Source organism: Curcuma longa, chromosome 17 (assembly GCF_044706935.1).
Source record: "Curcuma longa cultivar G26 ecotype Majalengka, Jawa Barat chromosome 17, ITB_CL_G26_1.1, whole genome shotgun sequence".
NCBI classification, from domain to species: Eukaryota; Viridiplantae; Streptophyta; class Magnoliopsida; order Zingiberales; family Zingiberaceae; genus Curcuma; species Curcuma longa.
In genome coordinates, this window is record NC_133877.1 from 6,389,929 (window position 1) to 6,406,870 (window position 16,942).

General features: G+C 35.3%; 1 protein-coding gene across 1 annotated transcript; it reads right to left on the reverse strand.

Annotated features, from left to right (window-relative positions):
- Positions 1-2,674: 2,674 nt before the first annotated feature.
- Positions 2,675-14,247, reverse strand: LOC141848314 (E4 SUMO-protein ligase PIAL2-like). The gene is made up of 6 exons (XM_074736352.1): positions 13,975-14,247; positions 12,377-12,449; positions 10,192-10,257; positions 6,078-6,143; positions 5,914-5,993; positions 2,675-2,909 (listed from the first exon to the last, which is right to left on the reverse strand). Exons 1-6 carry the CDS (start codon positions 14,217-14,219, stop codon positions 2,675-2,677), a joined length of 765 nt encoding a protein of 254 aa, XP_074592453.1. The 5' UTR covers positions 14,220-14,247.
- Positions 14,248-16,942: the final 2,695 nt, after the last annotated feature.

Sequence of the window (16,942 nt, forward strand, 5' to 3'; positions counted from 1 at the left end):
TTCTAATGCCTATCATTAAAAAGTTCTTCATATTCCATTTAGTTTTAGATGTATGTCAAAGGGGGAAAGAAAAAGCAAAGTTAAGTACAAACAAATATAGTATTGACATTAAGGGGGAGGATTGCAAAGTTAAGTACAAACAAATATGGTATTGACATTAAGCGGGAGGATTATATTAAGGGGGAGAACTTTTAAATTACAATTTACCTCTTTCAAATAAATTTGCCCCTTAAAACTTTCAAGTTTAAATTTGCCCCTTAAATTTGCTTTTACTTTAGAACTACACTTACTTAACTTTGTACCGAGTTGTCATAATTAAAACAGGGAAGATTGTTGGTGCATAGAGCACCAGATAATCGAACTTAGATTTTGATAATGGCACAAGTTCAAAGTTAAGTTGTGTTGTAATCTAACAAGATTAACTAAGTGTGCAGGTAGCACAACCAGAAAAATTTTAACTAGAGGTTAAGCTACGGAAAATCTTAGGCAAGACAAGGAAATCTTAACAGATCAGGGACACCAAATGGAGGAACTTGATGGAATCTGGAGGACCAAAATCAAGTCAAATCAGAGACGAGGGGTCGAGGATCAAATGCTAAACAAGAAGTCCAAACAGAGTTGGGAGAACCAAGGTTAGGAATTAAATAAACTCTCCTGAGAGGAGTGGGTGAGGACACATTCCCTTGAAGGGAACAGTAGGCGTTGATCTGACCTAGGAGGTCACAGAAAATCTAAAAATCAAAATCAGACAGTTGTAAGACTGTCACCATTTAAATACTATGTTTGTTATGTTAACTCTGTGATGCAAGAACTTAAATTGGAAGGTGGCTGGAACAGTTCACTCCAAACAACCAGATAGGTTCTAGGCGCTCGAAGGTCTGGACAACCTCGAACTCAACCCTGCGTCCAGATGAGTCGGCATAATCTAGTTGGACAGAGTATATTAGCATCTAGGTGCCCTGGGGATGGATAAGTCACAATCAAATACAAATCAAATCGCTTTGTCTAGCTCTCCAAGGTCAATAGTCCAAGCGTCCGGAAGGGTTCCAAGCGCCTAGAGATGGAAAAAATCACAATAATAGTGGATCGGATCAGATCGTACTGGTGCGCCCGGGGATCTAGGCACCCGGAATAATTTTCAAAAGAAGTTGCAACCAGCACCTTCAGAACAACAATTTCTACCGTCTCATACTCTCGTTTTACTCCAAAATTCTGACACAATGCCGACATATTGCTCTGACTATTGCGCTCAAGTTTTAAATCCTTGTCGATAGCTTTTTGTTGTTTTGTTTTCGTTTTTCGTGCTTTCTTTTGAATAGGATCGGTAAACTTATTATCAGTTCTCATCTTTTGTAAAAGACGACCTTCTTCTTTTTTAAGGAGGACATTAGTGAATTGCCCATCAGAAGCAGTCAACGACCGTGGACTTTAGAGTAACAGTCATAAGTTGTGAACCAAATAAAAATAAAGTTGTCTTTTATTTTCTTCTTTTATTTTCTGCTGCATTCTCAAAAGAAAAAGTAAAAAAAAAGCAACACGTGTGATTCACTCCCCCCTCTCCTCTAGCACACTCATCAATCCTACAAAGAGCATAAAGATTAGCAAATTGAAAATTACAGAAATTGCAATTGATCCATGGTTTTACATTTAAACCAGTACCATCGCATACCAATCTGACTATCTCAGTCCTAGTTCTTTACTAATACTTTTGTTTGCATTGGGTAGTGCTCAGCTCACATTCAACTAGTTCAGGCCAAGACCTTACATCGGCTCTAAACCGACGCTTAGAACTATGGATGTATCACTACAACAAATTTGACTTTCCGCAGTACGTCATCAACGACTCACAATTATAGTATGTTGTTAATAATAGTTTTTACGGCGCGCCTAATCAAGTGCACGATGGATAATATTTTATATTTTACAATTAACAATGCGCAAATAACAGTGCGCTATAAATACCATTTTTCGCAGCATGCAAAAATTATACGCTGTGAATATTAAATAATATTTGCAGGTATTTACAGTGTGTATTGAATATATGTTGTTAAAAAAGTACTATTGACAGCGCGCATGAATGTACGCTGTTAAAAGGGGTTAAAAAAATATTATTGGCAGCACGCATAGATGTACGCTGTTAAAAGGGGTTAAAAAAATATTATTGGCAGCGCGCATAGATGTACGCTGTTAAAAGGGATTTAAAAAGTTCTATTTTCCCCGCTAGGAATTCTGTTTTAAAACCACACGATTGCGTACATATTTGGAGGTCCACAGACAAGGACCAACATGGATGTACACTATTTTAATTTTTCAGGAAATTAGGATGAAGATAATCATATTTAAAGGTCCAAATTGGAGGAAATCAAGCATAAATCGGATGTGATTCAGTTGAGATCAAATCTGATTTGGTTTGGGCTCAATCTGGCTCAGCCCGGTTAACATTTGATTCAAGCCAGTTCAAATCAATTGGGTTAAACCCTGCGCCGTTTCAATCTGGTTCAGCGCTACGCTTAAAAGGGATCGCGGTCCATCAGCGCAAAGGGGGGCTCACGACCTAAGGTTACTATCGCTTCTCAGTAGCGATTTTTTCCCTGTTTCCTCTGTCATCCTCCCGACCTAAGGTTAAACCCTTTGTCTTCGTTCGTCGAGCCTCCACTTCCTCCTCCCGATCAGCTCAAAGCAAGGCGCAGGCAACAACATCTGGTTGAAGAGCGTCAACGCCACCGCAGAAGCGTCTCACCGTGAGCTCTGGCGAGTCTTCTTCTTCCTCTGTCGTTTGTGCTCTGTCGTTGTGAGTGATTTCTCCAGCGATGACGACCGGCGACAGCTCGATCCTCCGTCTCCACAGAAGCGTCGGAGATTGCTGGTCCTTGTATGTGATTTCAGCAGGGAACCCACCGAGACTTTGTCTGTGATTTCAACAGAGGCCTCCGTCGTCTTCGAAGCCACCGTCCCCAGAAATGGGGCAAGGTAAGGGTTGAATTTCATTCCTGTTTCTGATGTTTTGTCTATGGTTTGCAGCAGGACATTGGGGTAGCGTCTAAGGATCCGAACCTTCGTCTCTCCGTTCGTGCTGAGTTGTAAGTGATTTCTCCAACGAGGTCCACTGTCCCGTTGGCGAGATTCAACCGAAAGTTGCTGATTATTCTTGTTCTGTGCCAATTGGAAGAGGGAAGAAAACCCTAGCTAAATCCTTTCATCTCCGTTATGCTCTGTTCTTGCTTTACTGTTCTTTCTGTTTGTTTCACTTACGGCATGAAAACCCCCATGAAGACACTGTAAATATGTTCCAATTTCTAACCCTAATTCCTAACTTTGATTTTAACCCTAACTTTAACCCTAATTTCTAACCTAGCTTCTGAATTTCTTGGGTTGAGTTGTTTGGTTAGCATGAATAAATCAAAATCCCTTTCTCTTTTGTTTGTTGTTGTTCGGTTGATGTGTGATTCAGAATAATGAATGGTGAATGACTGTTAGAACTCAATTTTGGTTAATGTCACAGAATCAATCTTATAACTTCTGTAGAATTCGAATTGTTGATTACATGCAAGGTTTAAAATATCGAACCGTGCCAGAGTTTCGGTCCCGGACCGGAACGATACAGTTTCAGTAATGTATCGTACCGTATCGGTATAGTTTCGGTATTTTTAAAATATAAAATATATTAATTAAAATAAAAAATTTAATTTAAATATTTAAAAATAAAAAAATAATTTTTTTGATAATTTTATATTTAAATTTAAATTTAAAATAATGAACTATGGCTAAAAATACACTGATTAAATTTTGAAAAAAAAAAGAAAAAAGAAAATCCACGCGACACCTCCAAGAGGCCGCCGTCGCCGAGCCCGAGCGACGCCTCCGGAGGCGTTCCCCGACCGGAAATCCTGTGCCGGCGCTGTGCCGACGCTGTGCCGGTGCCGGTGCCCCTCGGCGGAACGAATTTTTTCGTGCGTATCGCCGCCCGATACGGCACGAAATTTCAATCCTTGATTACATGAACATGTTATTCGGTTGTTTGGAATGTGAGTCATTTGGAAGGTGAAAGTAGGTTTGGTTATGTATGATTGATGAATTCAAATGTGAACTTGTGTTATCAATGAGTTGTTGAATGATATACTGTGTATCAGAAGTTTATGTTGTCTCACATTGTATGTTGAACTATGGAAATGAATTAAATGTGGATCATGAATTGGACCATGGAATAGTTGGTTGTAAATGATGTAAAGAAACATGCTTAATGTTGAACTTGTAGTGTTTGGAGTTTTGTTAAGATTGTAGTTGTGGAAACCGGTTATATGATTGTTTTGATGTTGATGTATGATGTACATGGGTTGTGTTGTTGGTAATATAAATGGGTGAATTTATGTTGTTGTATGTATTATGATGCATGATGTATGTGGTGTGTTGTTGTAACACTTGGATAAGAGCAAGTTCATTAGGTTTACCAATTGTAAGATTTGTAGAATTCGTGTTGTATAGTTTACGTAGGTTGAGTGTTATTGTATGAAATGTATGTTGTATGTTAGAATTGTTGTATGATGCATGATGTAGAGTTTATATTGTATGTTTGTGTATATAATACAAGTAGAAGTTATGTTGTTAATTGTACATGTTGAATAAATAGATTTCATATTGTATATTGACTTTGTATTAATAAATGGAATTCATATGATAAGTTGTTGGATTTTTTTATTTATGTGATGTTGTACTTTGTGTTGTGCGAATGAAGTGTGTTTGTGATGTAGGTAGGATTGTACTTTGTAATTAATTGAACTTAGAATTCTTCTGTTAAGTGTTGAGTTAAACTGCTAATATATGGAGTTTGTGAATAGGAATAAATAAGTCAACAAATAAAACCCCGCACTAAATGTCTAGGGCAGTTCAAGTAACTATCTTAACACAATATTATACTTTTGTTTATTATTTATAGCATGCTTTATTATAAAAATTTATTTGATCATTAATTACTTTTTATTGTTATATAGTCAAAACTAAAGAATGTGAGTGCTGGAGATATCCGTCTGTTGATGGAGCTGTTGCAAAAGGTCGAATTGCATCCACAAATCCAAAAGCAAAAGCACACCACGTTCCTCTTGGTGGATCTTATTAGAAAATTTGGATTGATAGAGTTTTCGTGGAGAATGTGGAAGCTAATTCGACCAAACAAAGAGATGTTTTTTCTCGAGGATGCAATAGGAAGCACAGTCATTTGGGCATCAATGTTTATAGTTTTGTCTGATTGATATAGATGCTAAGGATTTGACCATATACTTTTTGTAATAAAAATGAATTTTTGTTCTAGTTTGGATTGTTTTATCTAACTAAATGTTGATGGTTATCTCTGATATATATTATAATTGTTTGAGCTCTAATTTTATAATTGTGAATGTGATATTATAATTTTATAGGTTATTTGTATGTGGTATTTGTGTGTTGGATTATAAATGTTAGAGTTTTGATTTTATAATTATTTGTATTTGTATTATATTTGTGTATATATATATTGTACCTTAAGAATGTACTTATCCGCAACGCGCGGACGCGCGGACGCGTGCTGCGGATGCAATTTTCTGCAGCGTGCAAGTGCGCTGCGGATGTATTATAAGTTTCAACAGCTTAAGGTTATACAGCATGCGATGTGCGCTGCGAATAGATTAATTGTGCGCTGCGGAAAGTCAAATTTGTTGTAGTGTATAATAGGTTTTTAGTCTTGTCTTTTTTTTCTTTTTTACACAAGTGTTGCAATAAAATTTAAAGTCACCCATATTCTAATAAGATTAGAAGAAAGCTTCAAAAATGAACCATAAGTAGCTTGACAATTGAAAAATATAACCAACTAAATACTATCATAAGTTTTTTACATTGGATAAGGAGGATACAAACTTCCCATGAGAACAATTTACGTCATACCTAACCATGATCTTGGAAATAGCATCTTGAGGATTGTCAATGATGGAATCATTAACAGGCATACAAAAGCTGCTAGATAGCTATGAACCAACAACACAGTAATTTGGATTAGTGAAGTTAAGCTAGAAAAGTAGAAGTGTAAAATTGTGCTGAAATTATTGAACCTCATTTGACATGCAGAGAAGTTCATCAGCATCTGGTTTAAGAAACCATCTATTTTTACAAGCATTCTGCATGACCAATTAAAAAATTACCTGGTCACAAAATAGTTTGTGTAGTGTGCACTTGTCCACACTATAATGAACAATGCACAATTAACAGAAATATGTGGAATTCTAACTAACACAATTTAGCCAGCAAGTGGTACAAGTACACAAGGATATCTGAAGAAAAAGAATAAAATGCACAATGATTACTTGTGGAGGATTTAATCCAATGTCTGACATCTTCAAAACCAGTGTTGTTGAATTCAAAATCCAGACCGTTAGGCCTGGGATCAGTTTTGCAGTGAACTTGTCCTTCATTGCAAACCAACTTCATAGAGTGAAAGTGCTAGAGTATGTCAAATGTAGTCACCTTTAGATTTTTGTGTTCCTGGGGGTAAAAACTAGATCTCTTGCAAAAGACCAGCATTTCGTTGTCTCTTACAAAGCCCAATCACTGCCAAACACTAAATAGCCTCTGTTAATCATAATCATCGTAGGGGTAAAAAAACAGACCTCTTTCTGGACCTCCTACATCTTGTCGTCTCTAAGAAACCACTACCAGTGCCACATAGGTACACAGTAACTACCACACTTTCTCTCTCTCTCTCTGTCGCTCCTCTTTGTTCATCAAAATCATCATCATCATCATCAAGCTGTCCTATCTATTTAGGATTGGCCACATACATATTGTACCTCTATTAAGTTTTATGCATGGCTATATTACTAGTAATATTCAAATTGATTAAATCATTTTTATTGAAGTTACAGCTAATTCATCATAAGTCATCCATGCATATTTTTAGATTACTTTTCTAGAACCTCCACACATCAATTCACGTTCTCACTTTTACAACATCATTCTCACTTCTACGACATTATATACTTCTATAGCCCATCACCTAATCTATAGAGTACGTTAGATCATACAGTCCCACAAAATTTCACCTTTAGCCTAAGGGGCACACAATGATCCTCCTCTTGGTTAGAACATAAAATCTTCTTCTCATCATCTCCTAAGACAACCTAAGATCTCCTTCAAATTTTTGAAATGATAATTTGTTGGGAGCATGAACCTTTCTTTCTTGTTTTAGTATTTCACTTTAGAGCTAAATATCAAAAAAGAAAATGTCTAGTGCAAGAATTACCATCCATCCAAACATTTATAAGGAGAGACAAGTGGTAAACTACTCATTAATTTCCTTCTTGTATTCGAAGTGGTAAATTCCTTTATCATAACTTTATCCTCATGTACCCTTTTCATATCACTCATCAATCTCTTAATTTTGTCAATGCTCCTGATCCTGGATATGACAAATTAAGAATTCATTTAAGGAGGAATACACTTGCACCCAAATTCATTCTTGTTTGATTCAGCAGAAAAGGCAGCCAATAGGTGTGAAACCAGTTGCTGACCCCTTTATGTGGTTGTTGATGCCAACTTATTTGAGGCTACATATTTCTTGAATCCATTTGTCTCCATCTGTGCCTTTTCCTCGATTGATCCTACCTTCACCATATTTTCTAAGATCTATCCTACCAACCTCCTTTGCACATGTATAATCAGCACGCTAATATCCTCCATAAGATCCTCAAATCCACCACTAGCTAATTCACCTTTGTCCAAAAACTCTTCCATCACCAATTTCTCTTACACTTCAGCATTAGATGTAACCATTGCTGTAAAGAAAGTAGCACATCTCCACCATGAATCCCATAGCTTATACATCATTCAAGCCCATCTTTCAATAAATTGCCTCAATTTTTATTCTTGTATCTCCAGATTAAACCAGCAAGTTCCAGTGATTCATAATATAAGAAAGATGTGGATGGCATGTCTACTCCCCTCAAATATGACATCTAGTTTCCCACCTCATGGAGGTAAAATCGTTTTCTATTGTTGGGTTGGATCATCAGAGTTTAATGCCATTTTTGATGGAATAGACATAAAGTGGACGACTTTAAGATGTTCTCTCTTATAGCTCAACTAAATTCAAGAAGAGCTCTCTTCTATCTTGCTATTAACAAAGATTTGTAGATGTTTAAAATGGATATAAAAGTGTCTCCTTATATGGTATTCTTGCAGAGAAGGCTTTTCAGGAGCTAACTTCTAGGGCATGATGCTACAGGAGATTAAAGTAAGTGAACTCAAGAAAGCCATTTATAGTGGCATACAAAATCCTCAAGCATGATTTGAGTTGTCCTATCCAAGGTTTAAAATATCGAGCCGTGCCGACATTTCGGTCCCGGACCGGAACAATACAGTTTCGGTACCATATCGTACCGTGCCAGTATAGTTTCGGTATTTTTAAAATATAAAATATATTAACTAAAATAAAAAAATTTAATCTAAATATTTAAAAATAAAAAATAAAATATTGTTAAAAAATAATAAGATAATTTTAAGGATTTTAATAAAGCCTATTTAAATTATCCCCAACTATAGCTAAGAATTGATTATTAAAATCTTATTAAATCTAAGTTTAAAAAAAATAAAAACCGCAACGCGCGCAACGGGGGCGCACGTGGCCCGCGCGCGGAGGCATCGCCGAGCCCGGGCGACGCCTCCGACGGTGTCTCCCAGTCAGAATGCCTATGTCGGTATTGTGTCGATCCATCGGTGGAACAAAATTTTTCACCGGTATCGCGTGATACGGCTCGAGATTTTAATCCATTGTCCTATCAAGCAATCGCTAATTGACTTCTACTAAAGAAAATCTAGCCATTCACATTTAACTTCAACATAGCTTCATAAGTAAGACAAACTTGGCAATTTATGTCAATCATATTATTTTAACCAGCAGTGACATGTAAGATATCAATGAATAGTCTCTGAAACTAACTTTGTCATTGAAGAATTAAAAAGTAAGGTTGTCAGGATCAATAGGAGGAGGTTTATATATTCAAATCATAGGATCAAAGTGCTAAATCATAAGATCCAACAATTTAATCAAAGTATTATTATGTTTATCATATCTTTAATGTTTCAATATATAGTATTATTATGAACATTTTAAACAATAGCATTCCATTTCATGAAGTTTAAATAAAAGTATTCAGATACTAAATATATGAAAAATACAAGGGTTTTAATCATATTTCATATTTATATAGCAAGTAGCAACCTTTAAATTTCTAGTTGAGTGTACATATATATTCTATCTACTCATGATTGTTGGAAACAAGATACTACATAAGAATGGTACACAAACATAGGCATCAATCTATAGGTTCATAACATCCTATCCCAATTCATATCCTAGAATCATGTGAGTCAGTCTGAATAGTAAGATGTAAAAAAGTCATATTATTTTCCAAAGGTAAGTTGCATAAGATATAGAAAGGACCTCCTTGTCACATGAAGTACGATATGAATAGCCTAAAGAGACATGCCTACTGGTCAAACAATGGACACTCCAAATGTTATAAATCACATATATGGTAACAAGAAAGTGAAGATTTAGAACATAATTTGTGCTAATAGACTGTAGGGAATTGATTAATATTGCTGTTAAAACCCAGATGTCTCCTTTGTTGGTACAGAGAGTCAATCCAAAAACCCAGACCTGAACATTCTCATTAGGAAGTTGTATTGAGAATTCTAAACCAAACCAAATTGTCTCTATGTAGAAGGTTACTTTAACATTTAATCTTGTAACTTGTTCTAACGCTGAAGCAGAATGAAGTTTGTGGTAGTTTGAGGTTACAATTTTAATTTGCAAAAAAGAAACTTGAAAAGTGGAGATTTACAGTAGTCGCCAGGATCCTGCAGTGCTTGTGTACAAAAAATTCCAGCAACATAATACTAGATGCAAAATTCAAATTATTTAGGATATATATTGAAACACTAATATTATCCTAGTAACACGCTAAACAAAAACAGCAAGACTTTATTGATAGTCAATATGAGAAACACAACCCACTTTCTCATCAGAGTTGCATAAGTTATATCCAATCTACCGAGTCATAGAACTTCTAGAAACAAAATCAATAGTATAATTTTAAATCAAATTGAATGTTCTCTGAATTAACATTTATAAAAAAGAAAAATGAGCAAACATAGGAAACAAATTACCTTGACAGAAATCATCAACACCATTATAGCTGATTTAAGTAAAGGGTCCTTTAAATGTTGGTAAACCTATATAACAAAAAAGTAAGACATGGATAGTTATAAGAAAAGGAATAGCTAGCACAACACAAATGTCCTATACCTATGATAATTTTTGGTCTTTCAAATAAGATTCTCAATACATTAATTTTAGCTGAAATGTTAAACTAATATTTGAAAGAAATGTTAAACTAATATTTGATACCCTTCCTAACTAACTTACTTGGACTTTTCTTCTTATATTCATCTTTAATCTATTGCTTAAATAACTTAAGACTAAATTTCTTATTGTTTGTCTCTTCCCACATCAATCCTCTAGAAATAAGAACCTAGCTTTACATCTATATCTGTTTACATATTCTACCATCTTTGGAGTAAAACAATCAAAAACTTAGTTTCCTCAACATCTCTCCTTTTTTAGAATAGGATGTTAAAACTCTAATCTTATTTTTTTATATCCGTAAAACTATCATCACTATCTATTTGGTGTAACATGAAAAGTTAGCTTAGTAAATATCTTTTTTCAACATATTTAGGAATTTTACAATCTCTTCTATGGCATCTTCTCCTTTCTCTCAGGATGATATTAATTTTAGACCCTCTTTCCATATTTTTTGTCTCTATTAATGTGATAATAGTGAATAACAAAACCATAATCTCTCTCTTTTTCATTATAACAACAACAACAACAACCAAGCCTTATCCCACTAGGTAGAGTCGGCTATATGGATCTTTCTACGCCATTGAGCTCTATCCTCTACTATATCATTATCTATATTTAAATAAATTTTATCTTATTTTATTATTGTTAACCAAGTTTTTTTTGTCCTCTTCCTCATTTGATGGACGTATTTGTTATAGTTTCACATCGCCTAACTGAAACATTTATTGGTCGTCTAAGTACATGTTCATACCATCTTAAACGTCTCTTGGAATTTTCCCTCAATAGACACAACTCTGACTTTCTCTCTAATGCTCTCATCTCTTTTTCATTGTACTCTTCATAATTTATCTCTTTATTTTTTACAAACTTTCAATACCCTATGTTATCCTCAATTTGAGAGAAGCTAAGGGTGAAAGTTTATATTCAAAAAGAATTAATTCTTATGAAGATCGAATCAACTTGTCATCTTCAATCTAGAGCATTAAGTCATCAAAAAACTTTCAATTGTTGCACCAATATTACATCTTAGCCACTCTTATTTTTCTTATTCATGGAAGTCTTCTTATTTTACATAACAAGTTCAATTAATATATGCTCTAGCATAATAGGCGTATTAGATTCTTCAATCCAGAGCATTAAGTCATCAAAAAACTTTCAATTGTTGCACCAATATTACATCTTAGCCACTCTTATTTTTCTTATTCATGGAAGTCTTCTTATTTTACATAGCAAGTTCAATTAATATATGCTCTAGCATAATAGGTGTATTAGATATTTACATGTGCATATAAGTTTAGCCATAATAGATATGTAAACTATTAGGTTGTATATTGAAGTCTTTTGCAACATACAATATTATAATTTTATCCCTGTCGAGTTATTCAATTATGACATTTGTTTATTGGTAATCAAGTACTAGAAATGACTAGTTTGGAGTAAAAAAATCCGAGCACAATAAAATTTGTGGGGTTTTAACAGATTAGAACACAAAAATATTTTTGTCGACAACTTTGAACATTAAAACTTGTAACTAGCTTCTTTTAGCTTGATCTATCTTTTACTGAGGTCCACATGAGTAACAGGACTATGGTTATCCATGAAACTTTCCTAGACAACATTGAAACCCAGAAGAGCACTGATAGAAAGCCATGGCTCAAATTTCCAATTACATAAGTTCATTTCTATTATCTTTCTCAAAGCACAAATTTCTTTCAGAGCAAAATCCTAGAAATTTCTCAGTATCAAATTATTTTTTTATACAATTTGAGATTAAACAAAGTCTACAATTTCTTTTAGTAAAGAATAAAAGGATCTGTGAACAGATATTTCTAACAAGCATGCCACTAATTCTAAAATAAATATGAATGTTATTGTTGTAATTAGATAGCATAAACAGTTTAGCTTCTGAAAGAACTAAAATTATTGCAATTACAAGATGAATAATATGTAATTATTTCCTTTTGACATGAACACTTAGTAAATTACCTGCTTTATCAAAGAGGGAAGACAATTTGAAATTCCAGGATTGTCATTGATTGACAGTGCATAATCAATCCCTCTATACATACAAAAGAAATGTCGTATTACATAACAACAGCATGATATGGTGATAATATTGCACAGCTTTTAAAAAATATTTTTTTACAAAGGGGCATACGAGAAAAAATATAGTATTGGAAGAAAACAAAAAGAATTGACTATCTGGTGCAACAAAAATAGACCTTCATGATGCAAATGACATCAAGAAAAAATAACATAGTGCAATTAGGTTGAGAAAAAAAGTTGATTTAATAATAAAGAGAAACCAAAGCAAAATAAAATAAAACCAAGAATCACTTGTGAATTGCCATATTGAGACTAAGAATAACCCAACCATTGCCTTCATGAAGTTCAACCAAAACTTGAACTAAGCATGGCAGATGCTAATTTGAGTTTCCACCTGCCTAATTAGATGTTTGTGCGGATTTGTGCATGTGTTTTTGAATCTTTGCAGTGTCAGATTGGTGGTTTAGCTCTAGCCAAGTTAGACCAAACCATCCTGCCTCTTCCACTTGTTCCCTTTGCTTAAAGTGCACAGAACACATTTGGCAGACAAGGTTTCTTGTACTAAGTACCATTTGCATGGTTATCCTTGCACATTGAATCTTGATTGAATAAGGCCATGTTTACTTTGAGAAAAAAGAAACCAGAAAAAAGTCAAATTGAGGGAAGAGCAAAAGTTATACTTTAAAAGTTAGGTAGGGAAAGAAAGTTGAAGAAAATTTTTCTCTTCCTCATCCTCGTAATTGAGCCATCCAATCCAGGCAAAAAATTATCATCACAATTACTTCATTTGCCTTTGCCACCACCTCAGCCTACAACCGTAAGCACGTATGCCACCTCTTCACTTATCATCCAATCTCTACCTTCGAAAGAAGAAAGTTTCATCCCTCCAACAAAACCTAGCTATAGAAGTAGCTTTACCTGCTGGTTTGAGAGGTTAAAGAAAGGACCAGACCAGAGGCCTGAAGGGTCAGGTTTTGTTAGTGGAAAGCACCCAATCAAACTGGATTTCACATTGCTCAAGTGGAAAATCGTAACCAGAAGGGCCTCCAGTTCCTTGCCATCACTGGTATTTGTTATCTAAATGAGAGCCCATTGTTTCCTAGCTACTGTTGCAGCTTATTTTTTCAAAGTTCATAGTTGATTTGATCATATTCATCTAAAGAAAATGCTGCCTGATCTTTCAAGTCATCAATGTCAGGATGTGCCGCCTTAATCTGAAGAACATCTTCATGTTTTTTTCTAAGTCACAAAACAATCATAGGAGTTATCCATGTTATATAGTTGATTTGATGTTTGGCATTGTTTATCGTATCAATTTGGGTCAGTAGTTTTCCACTTCTATACTTGTACAATATCATTAAAAAAAGGAATTTTTTTTCCAATGACCAAAAGTTACTTTGTCGTACAATCCTAATTCGTCGACCAATTCAACCTATTCCTCCACTGAGAAAAAATCAGACATGATCAATCCGAAGCGGAAAATCAATACTGCAAAAATGCCACGAACATCGACAGGAAAGGAGTGCGAGATGAAAAACCTGGAGAGGGCAAATATGAGGTGGAAAAGGTCGGATTGGCCCAACTTGACACCGCCATGGAAATAAAACTGGAGGCGTTCCGCTACAGCCCTGAGGCGGTAGTTGTTCGAAACCGCGTTCGATAACTGGTTTTTGAACGCAGCTGCGAGAGCGGCGGCCGACTGCTGCGGCATGTGTGCGGGCTGCGCTGCCACTCCATCCCGCGAAAGGTGCGGCAGTGAAGATGTCGCCTGAGGAGCCACCATCGACCTACTTTCTTCCTATTCCCTTTCTGGCTCCGTTAGGGCTGATTGACGTAATTAGTAAAATAGATCACGGTGATGATTAATAATCCCACAGAGTTGTTTATCCAGCGAGAGATTAATAAAAATTAAAAAAAAGGACAAGAGGAAATTCCCGGTGCCCTATTTTATTTTTTTATCAATTTTTTATTAAATAATAAAACTCAGACGCTCAGCCGTCCAGGATCCTTTGATTGCGCTCTCTATTTAGAGAAAAATTCTTAATCTTTTGATTGCGTTCTCCATTTGAAGAAAAATTCCTACAAATATGTCGTTCTTTGATTGCGCTCTCCATTTGGAGAAAAATGGAGACATTCAGGTTGTCACCCAGACACTTGCAGTTCGATCCTCAACTACGTATTGGGTGGGTGGAAAAAAATTTAATACATTTTGTGCTTTTTAAAAAACTCAAACATTTCGAACCTTCCTCTAATCAACTCCTTCGTTCGCCCTTCACCATCTTCGTTGATCAACTCTACTGCATAGCCTATCAGCTGCCATGTATACTTCCTCTCTAAGCTTGTCTAAAGCTATCAAACATACAAGGAAAACATAGTATCCTTGTCCATTAATCTATAGTGTGTTCTCATGTATGTAATAATCTTCTATTATTTATCCTTTAACTACGAATCGCCTCATGTTATTATTTACAGTTTAGATTTTAGTATCAGTTCAATTTCTATTCGAGTATCCAAACATCTTCCTCCTCTCTAGTAGACATCCAACTGTCATTGTCGTAATAAATACAACATTGTAGGAGCCATAAAATTGTAACTACTATAATGTTCTACATTGTAGTCTAAGCACGTTGTAGCAACTACGAAATCGTAGCTACTACGACGTTCTAGTATATGATCTAAGCACGTGTTAGGATGTATACTGAAAAGACTTGCTCTTTTGTATATAAATATTTATGAAATAAAGTATCATGTTTTGGTCAAATGATTGCAATAGTATATTTTACAATAAAGTTCTCTTAATTTACATTGTAGATAACTTGGTGTCTGTGAGACACAGAAGACCATGATTATCGGTTCCTTGTGAATTATAAACTAAGGCTCACAACCAAGGTGACTTTGGACAAACCATCGAGAACGGTTGTAGTGTAATTCGGTGACTGTCTGTCTTGACTGTAGAATTACACTAGTGCACTTTATGTGTATTGAGTAGGACCATTGAGGTTGTTCGATTTACACTGACTCACAAATTGAACAAGACCTCTGTTATTATAATTATGCACTCTTAATCCCAATGTAATAAATGGGCACCTATACTTAGTAATTATTGCTTTGATTTACCAAAGGGTGAGATCTTTCCGTCAGATCAAATATTTTCGGTAAGTTGGGTGATGTTGCTATCTATACGGTGTGTCATTAATTATAGAAGGAATCCGTGTCCCAGTAGGGCTGATGATGTCCCCTTGGAGAGCTTCTTCTTTCTAAGAGGACAATCTACTTTCCAATGTCCATACTGCTTGACTACCCGCCTGGCTGTCTGATTCTGGTGTCAGAAGAGTTCTTTGAGATTATGTCATAGAGTGTAGGTATGGCCTGATGCAGATGTTGTAGTACATTTGACATAGAAGTCAAAATGTAACATCGCACCATCTCATCTGCCTTAACCCAATTCCTATGTTTCTCTATCTCCTCTTCACTAGAATCTATATTAGGCACACTAGGACAGGACAGACCTTGAAAAGTATAAACTTGTACTTTTCAGCAGTTAAGACAATGTCCAAGTTCTATTTCCAATCTTTATAGTTAGGATCAGTAAGTTTTTATTTTCTTTGAGTATAACGGCTAGTGGGTTAAAAGTCATTCTGAAAAATCTTGAGAATCACATATGTGAGACTTGGTCAAAATTTTAGAATTTCAAAATTATATTGATTCCTCAAACAATATAATTTAAATTCACCAACACCTCAAACACCGGGAATTTAGTAAGCCACGATCGTGTGGACGTTTACTAATTCAAGCATTAATGAAGCAAGCTCTTCTTCCTTCTATCTTTCTCTTCTCCTCCTTCTTGTTGTTGGCCGCCGACCCTAAAGGAAGGGAGGACTTGGATTGCCGACCACAAAAGAAGAGAAGAGAAGAGGGAGGGTGGGCGGCGGAAGAAAAAAATTTGCTTTTGATTCTCTTTGGCCGGCCCTAGAGGGGAAGAGAAACCTTTTGTTGTGCGCTCTTTTGCCTCCCCTAAACCCCTCTTTATATAGTTATGCCATCTCATAAAATTGAGATGATTATAATCAAATCAAATCTTCTTATCTAGATTTGAAAATCATAACCAATTTTGTCTGCGGAAGAGATAAAATTATGATTCTAATCAAATCAAATCTTATCCAGATTTGATTCTAATCAAATCAAATCTCATCCAGATTTGATTCTAATCAAATCAAATCTTATCCAGATTTGATTAGAAAAATCATAATTAATTTTCTCTGCGGAAGAAAATTAATAATTTCATAACGAAAATTTTAATCAGAATTTCTTAACAAAATTTTTCTCCGAAAAAATAATTTCAGAAATTCTTAAAATTTCCTATCCGAAATTTCATATAATTTTCTTAGGTGGATACGAGGTTTTATCCAGAGGCTACAGTAGAGACCTAGAGGAGAAATTAGTTTTGGCCTCCTGATGGACTTGGGCTTCCTGTGTTCTACCTGAACACCCAACTCACACTACAAC